The sequence below is a fragment of the Piliocolobus tephrosceles genome, chromosome 8 (assembly GCF_002776525.5).
Source record: "Piliocolobus tephrosceles isolate RC106 chromosome 8, ASM277652v3, whole genome shotgun sequence".
Classification (NCBI taxonomy): Eukaryota; Metazoa; Chordata; class Mammalia; order Primates; family Cercopithecidae; genus Piliocolobus; species Piliocolobus tephrosceles.
This window is the reverse complement of record NC_045441.1, coordinates 147,045,393-147,069,874: the sequence shown is the minus strand read 5'-3', so window position 1 is coordinate 147,069,874 and position 24,482 is coordinate 147,045,393. Positions and strand designations below refer to the sequence as shown.

Sequence of the window (24,482 nt, the reverse complement as noted above, 5' to 3'; positions counted from 1 at the left end):
CCCCCCCCCCCATACCCAGAGCTAAGGACGTCCCGCTCCCCCCCACACCCAGAGCTAAGGACATCCCGCTCCGCCCCCCATACCCAGAGCTAAGGATGTCCCGCTCCCCCCCCCACACCCAGAGCTAAGGACGTCCCGCTCCCACCCACACCCGGAGCTAAATAAGCCGCCTGCTTTATGACCTCTTGACTCAGCATCACCACCAACAGCCATATTACTATTATTCTTATTAGAGAAAGGGTCTCATTCTGCCACCCAGGCTGGATTGCAGTGGCCTCGACCTCCTGTGCTCAAGCAATCCTCCCACCTCAGCCTCCTGAGCAGCTGGGGCCACAGAATAGCACACAATGCCCAGGCTTTTTTTTTTCTTCAGAGATAGGATCTTGCTATGTTGCCCAAGCTGGCCTTGAACTCCTATCCTCAAACAGTCCTCCCACCTCAGCCTCCCAAAGTACCAGGATTAGAGACATGAGCCGCCACACCTGGCCAATAGCCATAAATTAACCTACCAATGTCATACACTGGACACCAGAACTCATAACCTACAGTTCAGTGATGTACAACCAATCAATAATCAATAATCAATGTCACTTCTGTAAACCAATGGGAATTCTTGACAAAGTATTTTGTAATCCTCCCCTCTGCTGATTTGCCCTTTTCTCTTTAAACACTCGAGTCTCTCCTCTGTTCTCTGGAGCACCTGCCAGTATTTCCCAGGCTGTGGCCCTGATAGTCTCTATAATTAATTTTGCCTGAATTTTCTTTAGGTTAACGACACCAACGTGAATTCTCAGACTTACAGACTGGAATGAGCAGGGCCACTAATGGCCAGAGCAGTGTGCTTCACTCATCCTGTATGGTAACACACCAAACTAGGACACAGGCTAAAAGACCCAGAGTGCAAGGCTGGCTCCCACCTTTAGGACTGAGACATAATTTACCTTTTGCTGTCCTCGTTTTTTTCAACATTGTTTACATTATAATTTTTAAGTTATCAAACTACTTAGGGCCAAATTACGAAATGCAGCCTATCCAGGTCTTCATTCTATTACCTGACTGTGTAACTGACGCTCCCTGGTAGGAAAAGTGCTCCCAAGAACACGGAAACTAAGAAAACTAGGATGATCAGTTTCCATCGCTGAATTCAAGGTTATTCCCTACAGTCACCGTAATTCACTCACCTAGGCCCTGGCTGGTGACCACACCGGCTGTTTTTAACACTCCGTACTCTGTGTGACAAATGTGGCTGCAGGGAGTACCTGTGTTTTCGGTATGCATGTATTTGCAGATTCAAGTCCCATTTGCGAGCTGCTATGTCAAAGCGGCAGATGCCTAAACTGCGGACTGCGCTGAGTCTACTTTGTAGACAGAGCTGACCTCAAGCTGATTCTAGACTTGGCTGGCAGATGAGAAGTGTGGGTAAGAGGATGCCAGAAGTTGGAGTGGTGAAACAGATTTCACTCTGTAACTGCAGGCAGGACAGGAAACAGCTGAGCTCCATTTCTGTTTGCACTGAGGTGAGTGAGTGTTTTAGGGGAGAACCCGGACTAGGGGAGCTCAAGTGAAAAATTACAAAGGCTGGTCAGTGTAACTGAGATCTGCTAGCTGACATAATTACAGTAGACAGGATTCTGTCTTCCCAAAGAGACCGGAACAGAGGCCCTCCTGCCCTTTCTGCTCTTTTCAAAGACACTCCTGAATTGCAGATTTAGAGACATCTCAAAGGGACAGAGAAGGATTCATAATTTAAGCCCTTTTCAACTCTCTTTAAAAAGGATGTCAGGGACTCATCCTCGGTTGTTGGCTAAAACAGTAAATTATTGTGATAGCCCTGAGCTCTTCCAGACAACCCTAAGCTGGGCTGTCCAGAGTTGAGCCTCAGGCTGCTAGGAGCCGTGTTAAACTTTCGTCAAGAATCAGCACAGCGCTTTGAATGGAGAGCTCACGCCAGAGTTTCTGCGGTTCTCCAGAGGAACCCCACAAGCGGATTAGTGAGGACCAGCCTTGGAAATCCCACCCTATCTACTCTAAAACATTCAGCCTTTCTAAAAACAGAATGAAACGGCATTGCACTGTACCTAAACAGTTCACATCACTAGTACATATCTCACATCAAAATAAAAAGGGTAGAAATGTATTTTAAACTAAGAATAACCTAAAACACAAACATACATGTTTACATTTTTCAAGCTATGATAAATAAATTTCATAACAATAAACTCACACATTACCTATCAATTGTTTGGTATGTAACAAAAAAACTTAGAAATTTCTAAAATTTTCATTGACCATAAAAATTAATAGTCATATGCATTGTAAGTAAGATGAATTAAAGAGTTTTTAAAGAGCTAATATTAAAGAAAATTGTCACCATGCAGGCAGGTATAAAGCCTGCAAAGACACCATTAAGTTTTTTTCAAAAGCTACGACATACTGAAACTTGGTATGATCTCAGTACAAATAAAGAACATAAAACTATTTATATTCATGATAGCAATTATGTGAGCAGCTAAGTACAATGAAACAAACTGAAGGAAAAGCTTGGTGTATACTAAAAGCTATAATACCAGCTGGGCAAGGTGGGTCACGCCTGTAATCCCAGAATTTTGGGAGACTGAGGCAGGCGAATCACCTGAGGTCAAGAGTTCCAGACAAGCCTGACCAACATGGTGAAACCGTCTCTACTAAAAATACAAAAAAAATTAGCCCAGCATAGTGGCACGTGCCTGCCAAAATAATACAATACAATTGTATTCCAATAGTCTCATGAAAACTTTATCCTTCCCCTTACCTTATGAAATAGACTATACTAATTAATTCTCTATCACAGCATAATAGATACATAGATTATAATGACCCATGGGTTAACTTTCTAAAAAGTTAAAGACCGATTTGCAATTGAGAACCTATTACAGGAATTGATTAGTTGCCATGAAATATCCAGCTCTGAGGTTCTGTTGCTTTTGCTACTTTAAAAATGTTTATTTACTGGCCAGGCACAGTGGCTCATGCCTATAATCCCAGCACTTTGAGAGGCCAAGGCAGGCGGATCAAGACCAGCCTGGCCAACATGATGAAATCCTGTCTCTGCTAAAAATACAAAAATTAGCTGGGCGTGATGGCACACATCTGTAATCCCAGCTACCTGGGAGGCTGAGACAGGAGGATCACTTGAACCTGGGAGGTGGAGGTTGCAGTGAGCTGAGATCATGCCATTGCACTCCAGCGTGGGCAACAGAGTGAGACTGTTTCAAAAAAAAAGAAGTTTATTCATTAAATATGTATCAGAATAAAACTCCAAGTGATGGTCAAATGTCAAAAATAACAAATGGAAAAAGATCTATAACAAACTACATCCATATTCAGAACATCACAGATAAAGATCCTAAATCTTCTGGAGAGAAAGAAAATGTTACTCACAAAGATATCTCATCAGTCAAATACACTGCTAGAAGACAAAAAGTATACCATCTTCAAAGTTCTGGGAAATTATTTCGCTCTTAGAATTCTATGCTGAGCCAAACTCTTTTAAACAATCTATCAGTATAAGGATATTCTTAGGGCATACAGTTTTCTTCCCACATATACTCTTGTCTAAAAAGGTATGCGATAGGCCAGGCATGGTGGCTCACACCTGTAGTCCCAGCACTTTGGGAGGCCGAGGCAAGAACGCTGCTTGAGCCTGAGACGTGGAGGCTGCAGTGAGCCGTGAGCACGCCACTGTACTCCAGCCTGGGTGAAACAGCAAGACTCTGTCTCAAAAAAAAGAAAAGAAAAAGGTATGTGAGGATATACTCCATCAGAAAAAGCAGGGAGATTTCAAAAAAGAGGAAGACACTTGATCCAAGAAACAGTAGGCCTAACCCGGAAGCACAATGAGAAAGAACTCCCAGGTCATAGCTCTGTGCAGGTCTAGAAAACAGTTTGTCCTGATGAGAACATAAAGTCAGTGAGCTCTTGGAAGAATTTCTTTTAAGAGGATTTCATTAAACAGATAATATGACATTAATAAGCTAGAAGACATCCTAGGGTTTAAAAATTTTAAACAGCATATGTTCTTTTTTGCCAAAAAGAAAAAAAAAAGGCAAATAGGGCCATTTAAGAAAGACATGGTCCAAATATGAAGCAAAAACCATTGTGGTACATTAACTGAATGTAAGAAAAGATGACCCCTTTGACCCTGACACCAGACAGGGTCAGGAAATTAGTGGGTTTAGGGAGAAATGGAGAGTGTAGGGCAGTAGCTTCCTAATCTTAACTAGGGGAAAGTTAAAAAATATTATCTAAGGTTGGCCGGGCGTGGTGGCTCACGCCTGTAATCCCAGCACTTTGGGAGGCCAAGGCAGGCGGATCACCTGAGGTCGGGAGTTCGAGACCAGCCTGACCAACATGGAGAAAGCCCATCTCTACTAAAAATACAAAAATTAGCTGGGCATGGTGGCGCACGTCTGTAATCCCAGCTACTCGGGAGGCTGAGGCAGGAAAATCGCTAGAACTCGGGAGTTGGAGGTTGCAGTAAGCAGAGATCGCGCCACTGTACTCCAGCCTGGGCGACAGATGGGAAATATCTTTTAAAAAAAAAAAACAAAACCCAAGTCAGGAGATCGAGATCATCCTGGCCAACATGGTGAAACCTCATCTCTACTAAAAATACAAAAAATTAGCTGGGTGTGCTGGCGCACGCCTGTAATCCCAGCTACTCAGGAGGCTGAGGCAGGAGAATCGCTTGAACCCTGGAGGCGGAGGTTGCAGCGAGCCAAGTTCACGCCACTGCACTCCAGGCTGGTGACAGAGTGAGACTCCGTCTCAAAAACAACAAAAACAACAACAACAACAACAACAAAACACCCTAAGGTTGATGTAACAGAAAATACAAATTAAGGAATATTATTCAACACATAAAGGTAAGTGATAGGGGAAAAAATAATAGGAGTGAAGGTAGAAGAAAATGTATGCAAACTAAATTATTCATCTTTTGGTGGGGAATCAATAGACAACAGAATAATACAGTAATATCTAACATTTATTGAGTGTTAATGAAAGCAGGCATTGGTTTGGTCTATGCACTTTTACACATAACATCTCACTTAATCTTCTTAAACACCCTATAATGCTGCCATTATTACTCTGCCCACTGAATGAACTAGGAAACGAGCTGTTAAGTAATTTTGCCAAAAGCTCATACAAATAAAAACAAAAGCCAGAATTCAAACTCAGGCACCCAGGCTGCACTCCCTCAACCTCTTAAACTGTGACAAGTCATATTTAAACTTAAATCAGCTAAAATTGAATAAAATTTTAAACGTGGCTCCTCCGCCACCCCGGCCCCGCAGCAGGGGCCGAGGCCGCCCCCAGGCTGGGCGCGAGAGACCGGCCGCGGCGGCGACCGCAGGCCTGAGGCTGCCCTCACCGCCTCTCCCGACCGCCGGGAGCCCGGCGACCGGCCAGCCCTCGCGCCAACGGCCAGCTGCGCCTCCATATCTCTTTCTGCCTCGGAGGCACCGCGGCTCCTCCGGGAAGCCCCGGCCCGGTCGAGAGAACCGCTGCGCAGAGGGAGGGCGGCGGCGGCGCTGCTAGCGACGCTCGGCGGAGTCCGCGAAGCTCCACCACCCCTCGCCCAGACCCAGCGCCCCACCGACCTTTCCGGGTTCCATTGCTTCTCGCAGGCCCCGGGCAGCCGCGGTGTCCTCGGCCCCGCCAGGCGCGGCCCACCCCAAGGAGGCCACCTGTAGCCCCGCACACTTCGGGAGGCGCGTCCAACGCCTAGCAACCGGCAGGCAGGAGCAGCAGAGGGCCGAGCGGCCCTGCCCAGCGTGCCCTGCGGTCTCTCACAGTGCGCCTGCGCATCCCCGGCATTTTAACACCTGGCAGGCAGGAGCAGGGGAAGGCCGAGTGGTCGCTGCTCGGCGGGTCCGCGGCCCCTCCCAATGCGCCTGCGCTTCCCGGGCTCCTAGCAACCGCCAGGCAGGAGCAGCAGAGGACCGAGCGGTCGTTGGTCTCCCCAAGGGACAGGTGCAGTACCCTGACTTGGGGTGCCGGCGCTCTCGTCTCGCCCCAACCCGCCCCGGATTCCCGCGGGACAGGACCGACAGTCGGGGAAGATAAAAAGGGAGAGCAGATCTTGGGAAGAGCTTTACATTTGAATAAGGCTTTACACTTAACCGATTATATTCCCATATGTCGTCTTTTGATAAAAACAAGCAGTAAGGTAGGCAGGACTCAACGTTGAGAGACTATTTTTATACAACACGTAAGGGAAAATCAAAAACTCTCAGGACCCCCGAACTCCTTCAGCCAAAGGGAAAGTTAGGCCTGAAAGCCTGAAACCGCCTTTCCAAAATTATGACTAAGACAGTGAAAGAGATGTAACTTAACCCACAGCACCTTGCTTCTAACCTCCAAGGTGTGCTTGTTCCTTCCTGGCAGTAGGCTGAACTAACTTTGGGAGAAACTTTATAGTTTATAAACACAGACGGTAACAATCCTTTCCCAAAGCAGGCCTTCTTCTTGTCTGGGAACTTGATTGCCTTTGTAGGACTGATGTTAGCCATGAGATTAGAAATTATGGTTTAGAAGTCATGCAGCTGGTAGCTGGAGGCTACAATATTCTTACCTTCCCTAAACTGCTCCTAAGATCAGTGTTTGAGATATTTTGCAGACCTTGAACTTCATGGATCAGCTGGCACCACCCAGATCAATAAACTGGCTCATCTGACCTTGTGGCCCCTCACCCAGGAACTGATGAGGGCAAGAAGACAGCTTTGACTCCCTATGATTTCATCTCTGACCAATCAGCACTCCTGGCTCACTGGTTTACCCCAACCCAAGTTACCCTTGAAAACTCTGATCCCTGAATGCTTCAATGCTTGAGGAGACTGATTTGAGTAATAATAAAACTCTAGTCTCCTGCACAGCCAGCTCTGCGTGAATTACTCTTTCTCTATTGCAATTCCCCTATCTTGATCAGCTCTGTCTAGGCAGCGGGCAAGGTGAACCCCTTGGGTGGTTACAAGCCGAGTCATCCAACACCCTCTTCCAAATGCACGGCTGTTGCTTCGCAAGCAGGCCCCCGTGAAGGCAGGGCCGGGCACCTCGGCGGCCACAAGTCTCCCAGGCGTAAATGTTTTGCTGGCCTGGAAACCTTTCAAGATGTGTGTCCTCCTTTAAACAAAGACATGCCAATTGTAACTTTAGATCTGCAGTTTAAGTCTGAAACCACCTCTGCAAGAATTAGAACTGAGAAAATTATGACAGTGAAAGAGATCTGACCTGACTCCATCTTGCTTGTAACCTCCAAGCTGTCCTTGTCCATTCCTGGTTGTAGGATAGTTTAACTTTGAAAGAAAGATAACAGCCCTTTCCCAAAATGAACCCCTTCTTTTTCTGTTTTTTATTATTATACTTTAAATTCTGGGGTACATGTGCAGAACGTGAAGGTTTGTTACATAGGTATACATGTGCCATGGTGGTTTGCTGCACCCATCAACCCATCATCTACATTAGGTATTTCTCCTAATGCTCTCCCTCTCCTATCCCCCCACCCCCCGACAGGCCCTATGTGTGATGTTCCCCTCCCTGTATCCATGTGTTCTCATTATTCAACTCCCACTTATGAGTGAGAACATGTGGTGTTTGGTTTTCTGTTCTTGTGATAGTTTGCTGAGAATGATGCAAACCTCCTTCTTGCTGGGGACTAGATGGCCTTTGGAGGACTAACAAATGAGCCATGAGATTAGAAATTATGGTTTGGCCAGGCGCGGTGGCTCAAGCCTGTAATCCCAGCACTTTGGGAGGCCGAGATGGGCGGATCACGAGGTCAGGAGATCGAGACCATCCTGGCTAACCCGGTGAAACCCCGTCTCTACTAAAAATACAAAAAAAACTAGCCGGGCGAGGTGGCGGGCGCCTGTAGTCCCAGCTACTCCGGAGGCTGAGGCAGGAGAATGGCGTAAACCCGGGAGGCGGAGCTTGCAGTGAGCTGAGATCCGGCCACTGCACTCCAGCCCGGGCGACAGAGCAAGACTCCGTCTCAAAAAAAAAAAAAAAAAAAAAAAAAAGAAATTATGGTTTAGGAGTCCTGCAGCTAAAGGCCGCAAGATTCTAAACCTCCCCAATTACTCCTACGGATCATATCACTATTGTAAAACCTAACATTGGTGCCTGAGACATTTTCAGTCCCTGTAGTCTATGGGTCGGCTGGTGTAACCCAGATGGATAAATCGGCTCATCTGGTCTTGTGGCCCCCACTCAGGAACTGACTCAGCACAAGAAGACAGCTTCGACTGCCCGATTTCATCTCCGATCCTACCTATCAGCGCTCCCCACTTCTCAACCCCCCACCCACTAAATGATCCTTAAAACTCCAATCCTCAAATTTTGGGGGACACTGATTTGAGCACTAATAAAACTCTAGGCCGGGCATGGTGGCTCATGCCTGTAATCCCAGCACTGTGGGAGGCTGAGGCAGGCAGATCACCTGAGGTCAGGAGTTCGAGACCCGCCTGATCAACATGAAGAAACCCGTCTCTACTAAAAATACAAACTTAGCCAGGCATGGTGGCACATGCCTATAATCCCAGCTACTCGGGGGCTGAGGCAGGAGAATCTCTTGAACCCAGGAAGGGGAGGTTGTGGTGAGCCGAGATTGCGCCATTGCACTCCAGCCTGGGGAACAAGAGCAAAACTCCATCTCAAAAAAGACAAAACAAACAAATTAACAAAAACTGGTCTCCCATACAGCTGGCTCTGCATGAATTAAACTCTCTCTCCATTGTAATTCCCTATCTTAATAAATCAGCTCTGTCTGAGCAGCAGGCAAGGAGAACCTATTGGGCGGTTACAAGTGCAGCTCATAAAAACTAAGGTCTAAAATGAAAGGCTGTTCAACTTCACACTGATAAAGTAGATTACAAGTGTGGACAAAAAGAGTCAACTCAGTAAAATACTTGGAGAGATTTATCCTGGGCCAAATATGAGTGACCGATGGCCCATGACACAACCCCAGGAGAGCCTGAGGACATGTGGCCAAGGTGGTCAGGGTACAAGTCAGTTTTATACATTTTAAGGAGACATGAGACATCAATCAATACATCTAAGATGTACATTGGTTCGTCTGGAAAGGGGGGACAAAAAGGCGGGACAGTATGGCATCTTCAAAGTCATAGTCTGATTCAAAAGTCTCTGATTGGCAGTTAGTTGAAAGAGTTATTATCAATAGAAAAGACCAGGCACAGTGGCTCACGCCTGTAATCCCAGCACTTTAGGAGGCCAAGGTGGGCGGATCACGAGGTCATGAGATGGAGACCATCCTGGCTAACACGGTAAAACCCCGTCTCTACTAAAAATACAAAAAATTAGCTGGGCATGGTGGCGGGTGCCTGTAGTCCCAGCTACTCAGGAGGCTGAGGCAGGAGAATGGAGTGAATCCGGGAGGAAGAGCTTGCAGTGAGCCGAGATCGCGCCACTGCACTCCAGCCTGGGCGACAGAGCGAGACTCTGTCTCAATAAATAAATAAATAAATAGATAGATAGATAGATAGATAGATAGATAGATAAATAAATAAATAGAAAGGAATGTATGGGTTACCACAGGTTGTGGAGACCAAGAAAACCTTGGTCACCACGTGCAGATGAGGCCTCCGGGTAGCAGGCTTCAGAGAGAATCAATTGTAAATGCTTCTTACCAGACTTAACCCCATTCCATCTGTGATTCAAAAAGGGAGGAGGGTATCATGAGGCATGTCCATCTCCCTCTTTCCATCATGTCCTGAACTAGTTCTTCAGGTTAAGTTTGGAATGCCCTTGGCCAAAGAGGAGTGGTCCATTCGGATGGTTGGGGGGGTCTTAGAATTTTATTTTTGGTTTACATCATCCCCTTGTGGCCAACATTTGTCAGAGGCAACACCAGTGGCCACCGAGCCTTTATTTTGTTCCATAGCATTGCCAGGATGACATGGCTGCCTGTCCTGGATCTGTCCTGTCTCTTGATAGGACACCCTATGGCCAAGAGACTTAGAGTCGAAAGACTTGTAGCCAATTAAAATGTTCTAGGCCAAATGGGAATGGACACAGACAAGCATTCATTAACCCTTAAAAATTTAAGTAAAAAGCCAACAAAAAGCCAAGGGCACAGGTACAAACCTGACTGAACTACTGTAATCTTGGTTTTGGTTACAGACTTACAGTAATCAGCTATACAGAACATAAGCATTGATAAAAACCTTTTAAGCTAAGGATTTTTAGAGACTTTTGTTGTGCTGCAATGCTTTTTATGGTCCTTTAGTAATCTGTCCTATAACAGCTGATAAACCTTTTAATTTTTATTTTATTTTATTTTTTTGAGATGAAGTCTTGCTCTGGTCCCCCAGGCTGGAGTGTAGGGGCACGATCTCAGCTCACTGCAACCTCTGCCTCCAGGGTTCAAGTGATTCTCCTGCCTCAGCCTCCCAAATAGCTGGGATTGCAGGCACCCTTCCACCACGCCTGGCTAATTTTTGTATTTTTGGTAGAGACAGGGTTTCACCATGTTGGCCAGGCTGGTGTCAAACTCCTGACATTGTGATCCACCCACCTCAGCCTCCCAAAGTGCTGGGATTACAGGTGTGAGCCACCACGGCTGGCTGGTCTGAACTAATTCTCTCCCTCAAATCCAGCCCTTCCAGGCCAGGTGCGGTGGCTCACACCTGTAATCCCAACACTTTGGGAGGCCAAGGCGGGCAGATCACAAGGTCAGGAATTCCAGACCAGGCTGGCCAACATGGTAAAACCTCGTCTCCACTCAAAAAACAAAAATTAGCCAGGTGTGGTGGCGGGCACCTGCAATCCCAGCTACTCGGGAGGCTGAGGCAGGAGAAACACTTGAAACTAGGAGGCAGAGGTTGCAATGAGCCAAAATCAGGCCACTGCATTCCAGCCTGGGCGACAAGAGCAAAACTCCATTAAAACAAAACAAAACAAACAAACAAACAAACACAAACAAAACCAGCCCTTACAATCTCAGGCACCCAGCTATTCTGCTAAAGTCCCTGGTCCTAGAGGCAGGGTGCTTGTAAAGTCTTAGCAGCGGGGCATTGGCCATGAAAACCAGGCAGGCACAGTGGAATGCCCAGGGGCCAGTACTGTATCTCTCCAGAATTCCGTGATTCTGGCTTCCTTGGAGGTAAAACAAGAAGAGATAAATAACATTAATAATTTGACAATCAAAGGGTATTTGTGTGTTAGAACAGAAAAAAAGAACCTATTCTGCTGGGGCACCAACTATAAATATGAAGAAAAATTATAGCCTGGTGTTGTTTAGAGGATTCTTGCAGCCCAGAGATAATTCGTGATTCAATCTGCACAAAAACAGAAGTCACGACTGTCATCAGTAACAAGTGTTACACTTTTCATTTGACTCAATTTCTCTCTAGCTCTCCTTTTCTAACAAACATTATAGTAAGACCAATTTCTGTGGAAAAATATGTCTTAGTCTTATCATACTTGGCCTGATTTTTGTTTGTTTCAAAACAAAAGGCTCTTACTAAATGTATGTGAATAACTATACTATCATAAAATCACAAATAACTTGCAAATTTAGTCAAACTCAGATAGAAAGGTAAATTTGTTCACAAAACCCAATTGCTCTAAACTGTAAATAACTCAAAAGAAAATTATTTCCTTGACTCTTGTTTAACAAGAGCAGCAGACTGCCAAACAAGATGTCATTTGTTCCTCTGGAAACTGTCATTCACGACCAAGCAGCCCTTGTTGGATGAGAGCTGTTTATCCGGCTCCGTAGACTCCAGCAGCTCCTCAGTTAGTCCCGGGGAAAAACAGGCTCCCTACTCATGAGCATCTCCTCCTTGCAGCCCCAGGCAACAAGATCCTATGCAAACTATTTTTTTTTTTTATTATGGAACTCCTTTTTTGGCACCATTAGTCCTATTAGCATAGGGATAGCTTCAGTTAACATTCCATAGCAAGTGGAAACTCTCCAGTGCAAAGGCCCAGGAGTCATTGGGAAGTGCCCACAGGTTTCTGCCATAAGCCCCAGTAAATGCTCCACAGAGGGCTATGAAGTGGAGGATTTGTCCCAAGCAAAACTCCAGCTACTACCCTACATTCTGCGGGCTCAGACAATCTTACTACTTCCCATTTAACATGTACAATTGATGGCAGTGGCTGATGCCATCACAGCAGCTGCAGCAGGGAGGTCTGGCTGGTGCTGCACATTCCATGAAGCTGGTTGGAGCCACATCCCTTCTGAGTTGGGATGGGAGCTCTGTGGGTGTTCCCACAACCTCCTAAACTGTGGCTGTGGATTTGTGCCTCCCTGTGCTTTTGCCATGGAGTGGTGGAGAACAAGCAGGATCTGCCCTCCCAGGTGCAGCTACAGCAGCTGGACCTTGCAGACCTGGGCCTCCCACTTCCTGGAGTAGGCAGGAGCTGGGAACAAGCAAGAGCCCTGGGCCCTTCCGAGTTGGTGGGGTGGGACCTCCCAGGTGCAGCTGTGGCCACTCTCCCAGGTGCAGGACCCTGTGTCTCTGTAGCCTGCACCCTCAGGGGCCCCAGGAAAGACCTCCTCTCCCCGCTCCCCATCTCTGCAGGCTCAGGGGTGTCTGCTCCCACTGCCTGGCCTCTCTCTGCTCCTAGCGCCTGCTCCAATCTCTGAGCAGGGGTTGGGGCCATGAATGGCAGTGGGAGGCAGATTGATTCCTGGGCAAAAGGGGCCAGGCCCCCAGTAAGGCCCCACCTCTAGGTCAGGGAGGGCCTGAAGGCTGGAGACCAGGCTGCCAGTCCTACACCAGAGTGGGGGCTCACGGTGCCTCTTTGGGGCTGCCCTTGGCCACCCATGGACCAATCAGGATGCACTTCCTCCCCTCTGAGGTCCATCAAAGCCCTGGGCTCAGCCACAGCAGGGCAGAGGAGGAAGAAGAGTACCCTCTCTGTTGAGAGCTGCAGAGAGACAACCTGACAGCAGAGAGGAGCCACCCTCTCCAGAGCCTCCTCTCCACTGAGAGCTGTGGACATCAGGACGACCAGCCGCAGAGCAGAGTTGCCTTCTCCAGGGCCTCCTCTCTGTAAGAACTAAAGACTCCACACAGATGACCTGCCTACAGAGACGAGCTATCCACTGTGGGTCTCCTCTGAGCTGCTGTAACACTCAACAAAGTTCACGTTAGTGTTGTTCACCCTCCACTTGTCTGTGTACCTCATTCTTCCCGGATGCAGGGAAAGATCTTGAGCAAAGGCACAGCAGTCACAGAGGTTTCCAGCCAGAAAATCAAACCCCCAAAGATCCTGTAATACAATCAACATTTCTCAAAGGGCAGACTGACATGCCTTCAGTTTGATATTTCTAGATAGGGGAAACATCCCTCAGCCAGATACAATATCCATTTTCATATGACATTTAGGTAAGAGTCACAACTACATTTCATAAAACTTATTTAAACATCTCAAATGTCATAGTCCTATAAATCTGTACATGTTTATGTTCCCATGCCAGGAACTTTTCTTCTCTACCCACAGACTATTTTACCTTTTCTAGTAAAAAGAGATTTGGGTTCCCAACGGGGAGCTGAGCCAAAGGACTCAGGCTCTTTTGTCAATCATCTTAACATGCCTCAATGTAAGCTTTCTCATTATAACCTTTGCCTTTTGATTTTTCTTAAAATTTATCCAATCTGGGTCAAACACAGAAAACTTGTGTGGGGCCCTTTCATGCTGGGGGAATAGCAGAGGTTCCCTTTGGTCCACCCAATTTTTGATGGTGTCATAAAGACCTTTGTTTTAACCCCATCAGTTTTCATTTTATTTATTTCATTTCTTAAAAACCATCTAAAGATTTCCACCACCCTTCTGGGGCGAGTCCTTTAACTCCCTTTTGCCTTTCCCATTTTTTTTTTTTTTTTTGTAACTGCCCTAATGTTTAATCAAGCATCTGTAAGACTCATGGGGGACAGAAAATTTGATAAGGCTTCTCAAGCAGTAATATCACCGAAGGTGCCCACATAAAACGGGCCCTTTTACCCTCAACATTTTGACCTGGGTAATAGACATATTCAGGAGGAGAATATCCCAGTCATCACAAATCCAGTCCCACATGGTTTATATATAAAGCATATCAGCTGCTTCATCCAGGGTGCTCCACTTAGCATTTTATAGGGAGAGTTGAGCAGTTCCCTTCTCAGGACAAACAGACTTTACAGTGACAATTATCCAGTCCACTAGGCTGTTCATTCTCTCAGGAATAACCTCTTGTGCAATTGGATCACATATATCCCTCAGGGATTGGTTAATAGTGAGCTGTGGGTCCTACATCAACCCAATCATGCTCTTTCATTCTGTAGCATTTAAAGATACTGTCCACATCTGTCTTTAAAACGAAAGATACTGTCCATTGGATACTGTCCAATACAGTAGTTATTTTTACAATCTATTATAATAAATGTTTCTCAAGAAGCTCATGATACCAATCTAAAAATAGAACAATCCTTTACATCATACCCTCTAGTTTTAATAGTTACTTGATTTTGCCCTTCCCCCACACTGACTGTCTTCTTAGTAACCACAGGTCTTAGAAGTCACTTTTGTTGCCTTGGCTAAATTTTTCCTCTTGTGGGTAGCTTTGAGGCTAGTAACCGAGCTGAGACAGATCCACATGGGAGCATGGTCCAGTGTTAAGGCCCAATCCAGCACTGTTTTACTTTCATTTTAGCTATTACAGGAAACAATAACCAAGGGATGAATATTTTGCTTTTTATTATTTTGAATTTCCTTATGCATTCAGTGAGCTAACTCCCTGGAAGTATGAGTATGATCTGTCTCTGAATCCCACTGGTAGCTTTTACCTTCAGGAAGAGAATGTAGCCCAGCTGCAGCTCCTTAAGAAGGGTGACCACATGGCCACCCAGGAGGCAAAGGTTTCTCATTCCACGCCTTTTTTTTTTCTGTATCCATTTGGTTTCATCTATATAATTTTTTCCTTATTTTAAAGGAAATATTAAAGATTTTAAGGTTTAAGAGTCACTATATAAAGTGACTTTTAAATAGTCTCTAAACTAGAAAAAAATACATTTTCTTTAGCAAAAGCCACATCCTTGTGTTTGTATAAACTTCACCAGAAACACCACTTACTCTCCTACTAGTTTAATTCTTAGTAACCCAAATTCCCAGTGAAAAAAACTGAGGTTACTTAATTTAACATTACATGACTTTAAGATTTTAAACTACTGGACAGAATTTTGAGATTAAATTTACCAAATTAATTTTACCAAATATTACTAAAGTGACATGAACAAAAAGGCATCAGTACGAGCTTTTATGAGTCTGATAAGCACTTACTTTTCTTTAAATCAATTAATGAGAACTCTTTCACATAGTTTGGTAGTGAACTATCACTTTCACAAGACACATATAAACATAGAGATATTACAGACATACAGATAAAGGAAGATCCAAAAAATTTTTCATTTGCCTGTTTTCAAAAATTCTCTCCCTTACCTTAGATTACTAATTTTTAAAAAGCCAACAAAAGGTAAAGTAGCCAACAAAAGGAGAAGGAGAGAGTTACTATCCCAGGCCTTCTCAAAAGAGCTGAAGCAGCAGGGTACAGTAGAAGTTGTGCTTCTGAGACATCAATCCAAAGAATGTTTCAAAGAGAAATAGATTATAGAATTTAAAACTTAAGGACTTCTTGCATTAAGAGTAATTCAGTATTTTCAAAAAAATCTTGTTCTAACCAATTCTTTAGTTTTGCACAAGTGTATTTCAATGAGTCCAATATCTATAAAGACTATTATAATTTCTTTTAATTATAGTCAATTTAGTTATATAACTTTAAAATTTTCCTTTTTTTACTAACTGTATTGCTACTTACATAGACCATTCACAACATGCTTGAGCTTTCTGGTTTGTCTTAAATATCCCTCTTTCTTGAACAACTATTTCATTTTAGGACAAAAATTCACCATATAAGATTCTTTCTCATAATAACTTACTTTTCTTTTATCTTCTTACCAAAAAATCATCTTTACACCTATAACTTTCTTTACAACTCTCCTATTTCTTGGTTTCTTTTACCTTGTTTTGTTTTATTTATTTATTTATTTTTGAGATGGAGTTTTGCTCTGCTGCCCAGGCTGGAGTGCAGTGGTACAATCTCAGCTCACTACAACTTCTGCCTCCCAGGTTCAAGTGATTCTCCTGCCTCAGCCTCCCACGCAGTTGGGACTACAGGTGTGCACCACCACACCCAGCTAATTTTTGTATTTTTCTACAGATGGGATTTTACTATGTTGCCCAGGCTGGTCTCAAACTCCTACTCTCAAGTGATCTGTCTGCCTTGGCCTCCCAGAGTGCTGGAACTACAGGCATGAGCCACCACGCCCAGCCTACATGGCTTTATATGTAACCTTTAGATAACCTTTGAAGTAGACAAAAATTATTCACCATCTAATAAGAACACATTTTTTAATGTTCTCCTATAATTTTTAAATTGGAAATCCCAGACATTTAATATGTATTATTTAATATAACTGTAAATTATAAATTATGACAAGTTTGTTTACAAGCATTCATTCTGTTACATTTACCTGATTAATTTATTTAATAGTTTATCTAGATTACTTATGAAAACTGTGATAGTCATCATTTAAAGTTATTTCCCTGTAAACCATCTGTATAGCCTGTGAATTGCAGGCATTTACCTAAGCAATAAAGTTAAGGTTAAGTACATAGGCATTTTACTAGTAACTTGAGATTTAGCTGTTTTCATTAAACCTACAGTGTTAAATGTCTTCAAAAATTACACAAGCAACAATCATTCTATTTTAGGCTTGATTTAGAGTTTTACAACCCTTACGGCAAATTTTGACTCCTTATAGTATTCTGCAGGGTTAAGTATGAAACCACTTGATCAATAAATGCAAACAAAAATGTTGCCAGTTCCTCCATTACTAATATTACTTTACCAACAATTTTAAAACCAACTTATCAATTAAAGATTTTACTTATGTCATGTGAACTTGAGAAGCATTTGGGCTTACTATTTAATTTACGAGTACTCTTTACCTTTAAACCAATTTGATATCTTGTGGCCAAAAATACACAACACACTCATCATACAAAAAAAATCCTATAGCTTTTACTTCAGAACTCTAGACATGAGATATAAATACAAACTTACTGGTTTACAAAACAATGAAAACAACAATAATAAACCAGTTAGATCCAAACAGTGATTTTTTTTTTTTAATTGTACTTTAAGTTCGAGGGTACCTGTGCACAACGTGCAGGTTTGTTACGTATGTATACATGTGCCATGTTGGTTTGCTGCACCCATTAACTCATCATTTACATTAGGTATATCTCCTCATGCTATCGCTCACCCCTCCCCCCACCCCATGACAGGCCCTGGTGTGTGATATTCCCCTTCCTGTGTCCAAGTGTTCTCCTTGTTCAATTCCCACCTATGAGTGAGAACATGCAGTGTTTGGATTTTTGTCCTTGCGATAGTGTGCTGAGAATGATGGTTTCTAGCTTCATCCATGTCCCTCCAATGACATGAACTGATCCTTTTTTATGGCTGAATAGTATTCCATGGTGTATATGTGCCACATTTTCTTAATCCAGTCCGTCATTGATGGACATTTGGGTTGGTTTCAAGTCTTTGCTATTGTGAATAGTGACACAATAAACATATGTATGCATGTGTTTTTATAGTAGCACGATTTATAATCCTCTGGGTATATATCCAGTAATAGGATGGCTGGGTCAAGTGGTATTTCTAGTTCTAGTACCTTGAGGAATCGCCACACTGTCTTCCACAATGGTTGAACTAGTTTACAGTCTCACCAACAGTATAAAACTGTTCCTGTTTCTCCAGAGCCTCTCCAGCACTTATTGTTTCCTGACTTTTTAATGATTGCCATTCTAACTGGTGTGAGATGGTATCTCATTGTGGTTTTGATTTGCATTTCTCTGATGGCTAGTGATGATGAGCATTTTTTCATGTGTCTGTTGACTGCATAAATGTCTTCTTTTGAGAAGTGTCTGTTCATATCCTTTGCCCACTTTTTGACCTTTTTTTTTTTTTTCTTGTTTATTTGTTTTTTTTTTTTTTTTTTTTTTTTTTTTGAGACGGAGTCTTGCTCTGTCTCCCAGGCTGGAGTGCAGTGGCCGGATCTCAGCTCACTGCAACCTCCGCCTCCCGGGTTCACGCCATTCTCCTGCCTCAGCCTCCCGAGTAGCTGGGACCACAGGCGCCAGCCACCTCGCCCGGCTAATTTTTTGTATTTTTAGTAGAGACGGGGTTTCACCGTGTTAGCCAGGATGGTCTCGATCTCCTGACCTCGTGATCCGCCCGTCTCGGCCTCCGAAAGTGCTGGGATTACAGGCTTGAGCCACCGCGCCCGGCCTTTTTCTTGTATATTTGTTTGAGCTCTTTGTAGATTCTGGATTTTAGCCCTTTGTCAGATGAGTAGATTGCAAAAATTTTCTCCCATTCTGTAGGTTGCCTGTTCACTCTGATGGTTGTTTCTTTTGCTGTGCAGAAGCTCTTTAGTTTAATTAGATCCCATTTGTCAATTTTGGCTTTTGTTGCCATTGTTTTTGGTATTTTAGACACGAAGTCCTGCCCATGCCTATGTCCTGAATGGTATTGCCTAGGTTTTCTTCTAGGGTTTTTATGGTTTTAGGTCTAATAGTTAAATCTTTAATCCCTCTTGAATTAATTTTTGTATAAGGTGTAAGGAAGGGATCCAGTTTTAGCTTTCTACATATGGCTAGTCAGTTTTCCCAGTACCATTTATTAAATAAGGAATCCTTTCCCCATTTCTTGTTTTTGTCAGGTTTGTCAAAGATCAGATGGTTGTAGATGTGCGGTATTATTTCTGAGGGCTCTGTTCTGTTCCATTGGTCTATATCTCTGTTTTGGTACCATGTTGTTTTGCTTACTGTAGCCTTGTAGTATAGTTTGAAGTCAGGTAGCGTGATGCCTCCAGCTTTGTTCTTTTGACTTAGGATTGTCTTGGCCGTGTAGGCTCTTTTATGGTTCCATGTGAACTTTAAAGTCGTTTTTTCCAATTCTATGAAGAAAATCATTGGTAGCTTGATGGGGATGGCATTGAATCTATACATTACCTTGGCTGTATGGCCATCTTCACGATATTGATTCTTCCTATCCATGAGCATCGAATGTTCTTCCATTTCAAACAGTGATTTTTATCTCAGAAGAAAAGTAACAGCAGATTTAAAGCAAGAAAAAAAGAAAATTGAGAAAGAAAGAATTATTCAGGTTAACTTTGGAATGACCTTGGCCAAGAGGAGAGGTCCATCCAGATGGTTGGGGGACCTTAGAATTTTATTTTTGGTTTACACAAGCTGATCTTCCCAGATGCAGAACAAAGATAGAACGAGAGCAATTGGGCTGGGCATGGTGGCTCATGCCTGTAATCCCAACACTTTGGGAAATTGAGGCAGGTGGATCATCTGAGGTGGGGAGTTTGAGACCAGCCTGACCAACATGGAGACACTCCATCTCTACTAAAAATACAAAATTAGCTGGGTGTGGTGGTGCATGCCTGTAATCCCAGCTACTTGGGAGGCTGAGGCAGGAGAATCGCTTGAACCTGGTAAGTGGAGGTTGTGGTGAGCCGAGATTGCACCACTGCACTGCAGCCTGGGCAACAAGAGAGAAACTCCATCTCAAAAAAAAAAAAAAAAAAAAAAAAGAGAGAAATTGTTCCTCCACCTCTCCAGAAAGGGTCGCATAATTGGTTCTTCCTTTACTCCATTTTTTTCTTAAAACTTTCACCTTATCTCATTTGAAACATAGATTTACTAGCACTAAATGAAGTCTCACAAGAATGTGACCATTTTCCTTATCACCCACCCACTCCAATTCCCACGTGCTCTTCCCCTTTAAGGAAATGAGGAAACAAGAGACCTCCTGAAAACCTCTCAGGGGCAGTAACCACATCTGCCTCTGTGACCCACGTTTATCCCAAAGGTGCCCTCCAGATCTGGCTTAGTAAACTGGATTGATTGAGATTATTGCCTCAGTCACTCATTTTGGTTAACGAACACAAGAGAGGCGAGAAAAGAAACATTAAGACAAGTATCCCACATCTCAAATGTATTTCCCTTTGTGAAAGGAAAATCTCAGGACCCCAAACTCACTATGCCAAGGGGAAAGTTAAGCTTGGGAACTGAGTCAGGCAAAAACTTCCTGCAAGATGAAAGAAGAACGAGAGAGAGAGAGAGAGAGAGAGAGACTGCCTTCCTTTTGTTCCCAAACCAATGGCTATAATTCACATGCTTACTTTATTTCATGCAAAATATAGATCCACTGAGCTGGAGAAGAATGCATGATTGACTTTCCCCCAACTCCTTTCTTTTCACATGTAAAGTAGATTCACACTGACCAGTGCCCCACAGGAATGTAACCACTGCCTCACTGCCTACCCTCTCTCCTTTCTCCTTCCTTTTTCCCAACCCTCCTGCTTGCACATTCCCCTTTAAATATTAAAGTTCCCAAAACCCTCTTTGGAAAAAGCACAGGACATAGATCCTACTGTAACTTGTGTCTCTTTTTCCCTGGCATGTCTTCAACCTCAGCAAAGTAAACCTCTAAATCTACTGAGATATGCCTCTGTTGCATTTTAGTTTGTAATTTAGCTTAAACATAAAAGCCAATCTTGGCCAGGCATGGTGGCTCAGCCTGTAATCCCAGCACTTAGGGAGGTCGAGGTGGGTGGATCACCTGAGGTCAGGAGTTCAAGACCAGCCTGACCAATATAGCAAAACCTCATCTCTACAAAAAATACACATGTGAGGCTGGGTGCAGTGGCTCACGCCTGTAATCCCAGCACTTTAGGATGTTGAGGTGGGTGGATCATTTGAGGTTAGGAGTTCGAGACCAGCCTGGCCAAAATGGTGAAACCCCGTCTCTACTAAAAATAAAAAATAAAAAATAAAAATTAGGCATTGTGGTGGGTGCCTGAAATCCCTGCTACTCAGGAGGCTGAGGCAGGAGAATTGCTTGAACCCAGGAGGCAGAGGTTGCAGTGAGTTGATATTACGCTACTGAAACCCAGCCTGGGCAACAATAGTGAAACTCTGTCTCAGAAAAAAATTAGCTGGGCATGGTGGTGCACACCTCTAGTCCCAGCTACCCAGGAGGTTGAGGTGGGAGAATCACTTGAACCCAGGAGGTGGAGGCTGCAGTGAGCTGAGATCGTGCCACTGCACTCCAGCCTGGGCAACAGAGTGAGACTCCGTCTAAAGAAAAAAAAAAAAGCCAATCTTCAGCAAGGTGGAGTGCAGATCCTGTTGATACTTAGCTGTTCATATAATCTGCATTTGTTCCAGTATGTGGGTGTTACTTAGAGAAGATTCCACTTACTGTCCTCACAGAGAGTAGAATCTCAAATCCTGTGTTAAGGAGCATCTGAGTAGACATCTACTAACACTCTGTGCTTTGATTCCATGGTCTTCCTGTAGACAGAAAATACAGATACACAATATGGTGCCTGCTTTGCAGACACTATTATAACTCAAATACTACTATGAATCAGCTTACAGTTTTTTATCTTTCTACTTGCTTCAGACACAAAGGCCAATAACTCAGCTCTTTGTCTTAGAGAAATTAAGAGCAGAACCAATAAGCCTTTCTCATTTCCTGCACTCTGGTGTTAGACACATCACTATGACCTTCTTCACTTCCACTCGTCAGCACTTGACATGAACGAAAAGGCAGGCAGGAAAGGTGATGTCTGTGACAGCTATCATTTACTTAGTGACCGCTCCAAGCAAGCCACCAAACTCAGTGCTGGCCATTTGGTAATTCGCTTAATTCTCATGCCGTAAGTGTATGAGGAGACTGCAGGCCAGAAAGGCTAATTAGCTTGCCCAAGGTCACTCAGGCAGGTAGACGGGCTGATGGTAAAGCCCACCTTCCTAACCAGGAGGTGATACTACGTCAGTTGAGGAAATGGTGACACTAGAAGAGCTGCCTACTCTTTGTTGAATGTGAGGAATAAAACTGCCAGCCTCGGCCGGGCACAGTGGCTCACGCCTGTAATGCCAGCACTGTGAGAGGCCAAGGCGGTTGGATCACAAGGTCAGGAGTTCGAGACCAGCGTCACCAATGTGGTGAAACCCCGTCTCTACTAAAAATACAAAAATTAGCCGGGCATGGTGGCGGGCACCTGTAGTCCCAGCTACTCAGGAGGCTGAGGCAGGAGAATCGCTTGAACCTGGGAGGTGGAGCTAGCAGTGAGTCGAGATCGTGCCACTTCACTCTAGCCTGGGTGACCAAGCGAGACTCCATCTCAAAAAACAAACAAACAAACAAACAAAAATCTGCCAGCCACAGGATCTGGAAATGTCACACACAACGTGGATGCCCCAGGTCTAGCTCTTAAGATCCGCTTCCTGAGCTTCCACTGGCAGTCACAAGCTCCCATCAAAGGACTTCCGAATTATACCCTAAATCTGCACATTCTTCCCCACACCAGCAGACAGAGCCATCTAGAATGTGAACCTCATGTCAACCCCACTTCCACGGCACTCCCTCACTGCCAAACAGAGCAACCTAGAGTTTCCCAAATGAGCAACATCCACAGAGCTTTGAGACACTATCTTCTTTTTCACTGTGCTCCACCATATTTGCTGAATAAATGGATTTAAGACTAGAGAAGGACCTAGAACAATTATTTTCTGAAGAGCTCATTTCCCAATCAGTTACACTCCATCTTATAATATTTCTTCCCTCATTTTTATTCACTAGGTGACATAAGGAGTTCATTTGATACCCTAGGAAGTGATACAATGCTAGAGATAGAAAACTAAATAAAATACTATGTGGGGCCAGGCGTGGTGGCTCATGCCTGTAATCCCAGCACTTTGGAAGACTGAGGCAGGAGAATCACCTGAGGTCAGGAGTTTGAGACTAGCCTGACCAACATGGTGAAACCTCGTCTCTACCAAAAACACAAAAATTAGCTGGGCATGGTAGCACACGCCTATAATCCCAGCTACTCAGGAGGCTGAGTGAGGGGGGAGAATTGCTTGAACCTATACATATATATATATAAACACACACATATACATATACATATATATACATATACATATATACATATACATACATATACATATATACACATATACATATATACATATATATATACACACACATACACATATTTGCAGGCCTACAATCTATGGTACATGGCATGTGTTTTGTGACTGGGAGTTGGGGGACAATTGGAGATGAGGCTGAAAAGCAGGCATGATCGCATTTGTAAAGGACCTGGAATGTTTTGATACAAAGATTAAAATTTAAAGTGTAAGTCACTGAAATGGGAAAAGCACGCTGTGGTTGCATGTTGCAGGATGGACTGGTGGAGAGGGGGTAAAACCCAGGGACAGTCAGGAGGCTTGTGGCCTCCATGGGCATCGCTCTCTGCTCCAGCCTGTGGGCTGGCTGTGGTTCCCGATAAAGCATGGCGCTCTTTCCGGCCACACAGCCCCAGCACAGGCTCTTGTCGGCCTGGAGCAGGCGTCCCTGCAGCTCACAACGGGCCGAGGCCCACTGGTCTCCGGAGGGTCAGCCCAGCACCACTCCACTGAAAACCTCCACCACTGGGGCCCATATCTGATTCATGTGTGAGCGTTCTCCCAGGTCGTCTTTTGTATAATGTTAAACACTAATTTCCATCTCCCTCAGCAGACTATAAACTAGTTTATAATTGCATGATATATAATTTATGATAGAAACAATCAAAACCTTTTTTTTTAGACAGAGTCTTGCTCTGTCACCCAGGGTGGAGAGCAGTGGCGATCTCAGCTCTCTGCAACCTCCGCCTCCTGGATCAAACGATTCTCCTGCCTCAGCTTCCCGAGGAGCTGGGATTACAGGTACCCACCACCACGCCTGGCTACATTTTGTATTTTTCCTAGAGACAGGGTTTCTGCCATGTTGGCCAGGCTGGTCTTGAACTCCTGACCTCAAGGGATCCACCTGCCTTGGCCTCCCAAAGTGCTGGGATTATAGGCGCGAGCACCACGCCCGGCCAAAACCATTTTTTCTTAATTTCTGACTTTTTTTGTAGACACTGTCTCACCTCGTTGCCGGGGCTGGTCTTGATCCTCCCACCTCAGCCTCCCAAAGTGCTGGGATTGTGCCTGGCCAAAAACCATTTTTTCACAATAACAAGCAAGTTTGTCACAAAAGTCAACCTCAGGATGAGGTGGCTCACACCTGTAATCCCAGCACTTTGGAAAGCTGAGGCAGGAGGATTGCTTGAGTACAAGAGTTCGAGACCAGCCTAGGCGACACAGTAAGACCAGTCTCCACTAAAACTTTTTTTTTCAATTAGCCGGGTGCGGTGAGATGTGCCTGCAGTTCCAGCTGTTCAGGATGAGGCAAGAGGATCAACCCAAGAGGCTGGGGCTGCAGTGAGCCAAGTTTGAGGCTGAGGCTGCAGTGAGCCAAG

The 24,482-nt window shown here is 44.4% G+C and overlaps 1 protein-coding gene across 3 annotated transcripts in view; it reads right to left on the bottom strand.

The window, feature by feature from the left end:
* The window catches only part of WDR60 (WD repeat domain 60), a 131,343-nt gene that overhangs the window by 96,708 nt on the left and 10,153 nt on the right, over positions 1–24,482 (bottom strand). For 2 of the 3 annotated variants that reach the window (XM_026451498.1, XM_026451499.1), the window contains exon 1: positions 5,640–5,820. The exons of the other annotated variant lie outside the window; for it this stretch is intronic. In XM_026451498.1, coding sequence (XP_026307283.1) covers positions 5,640–5,654 — 15 coding nt within the window. In that variant the 5' untranslated portion in view covers positions 5,655–5,820. Of the gene's footprint in view, positions 1–5,639; positions 5,821–24,482 lie in introns of those variants that run through there. 3 annotated transcript variants of the gene reach the window in all.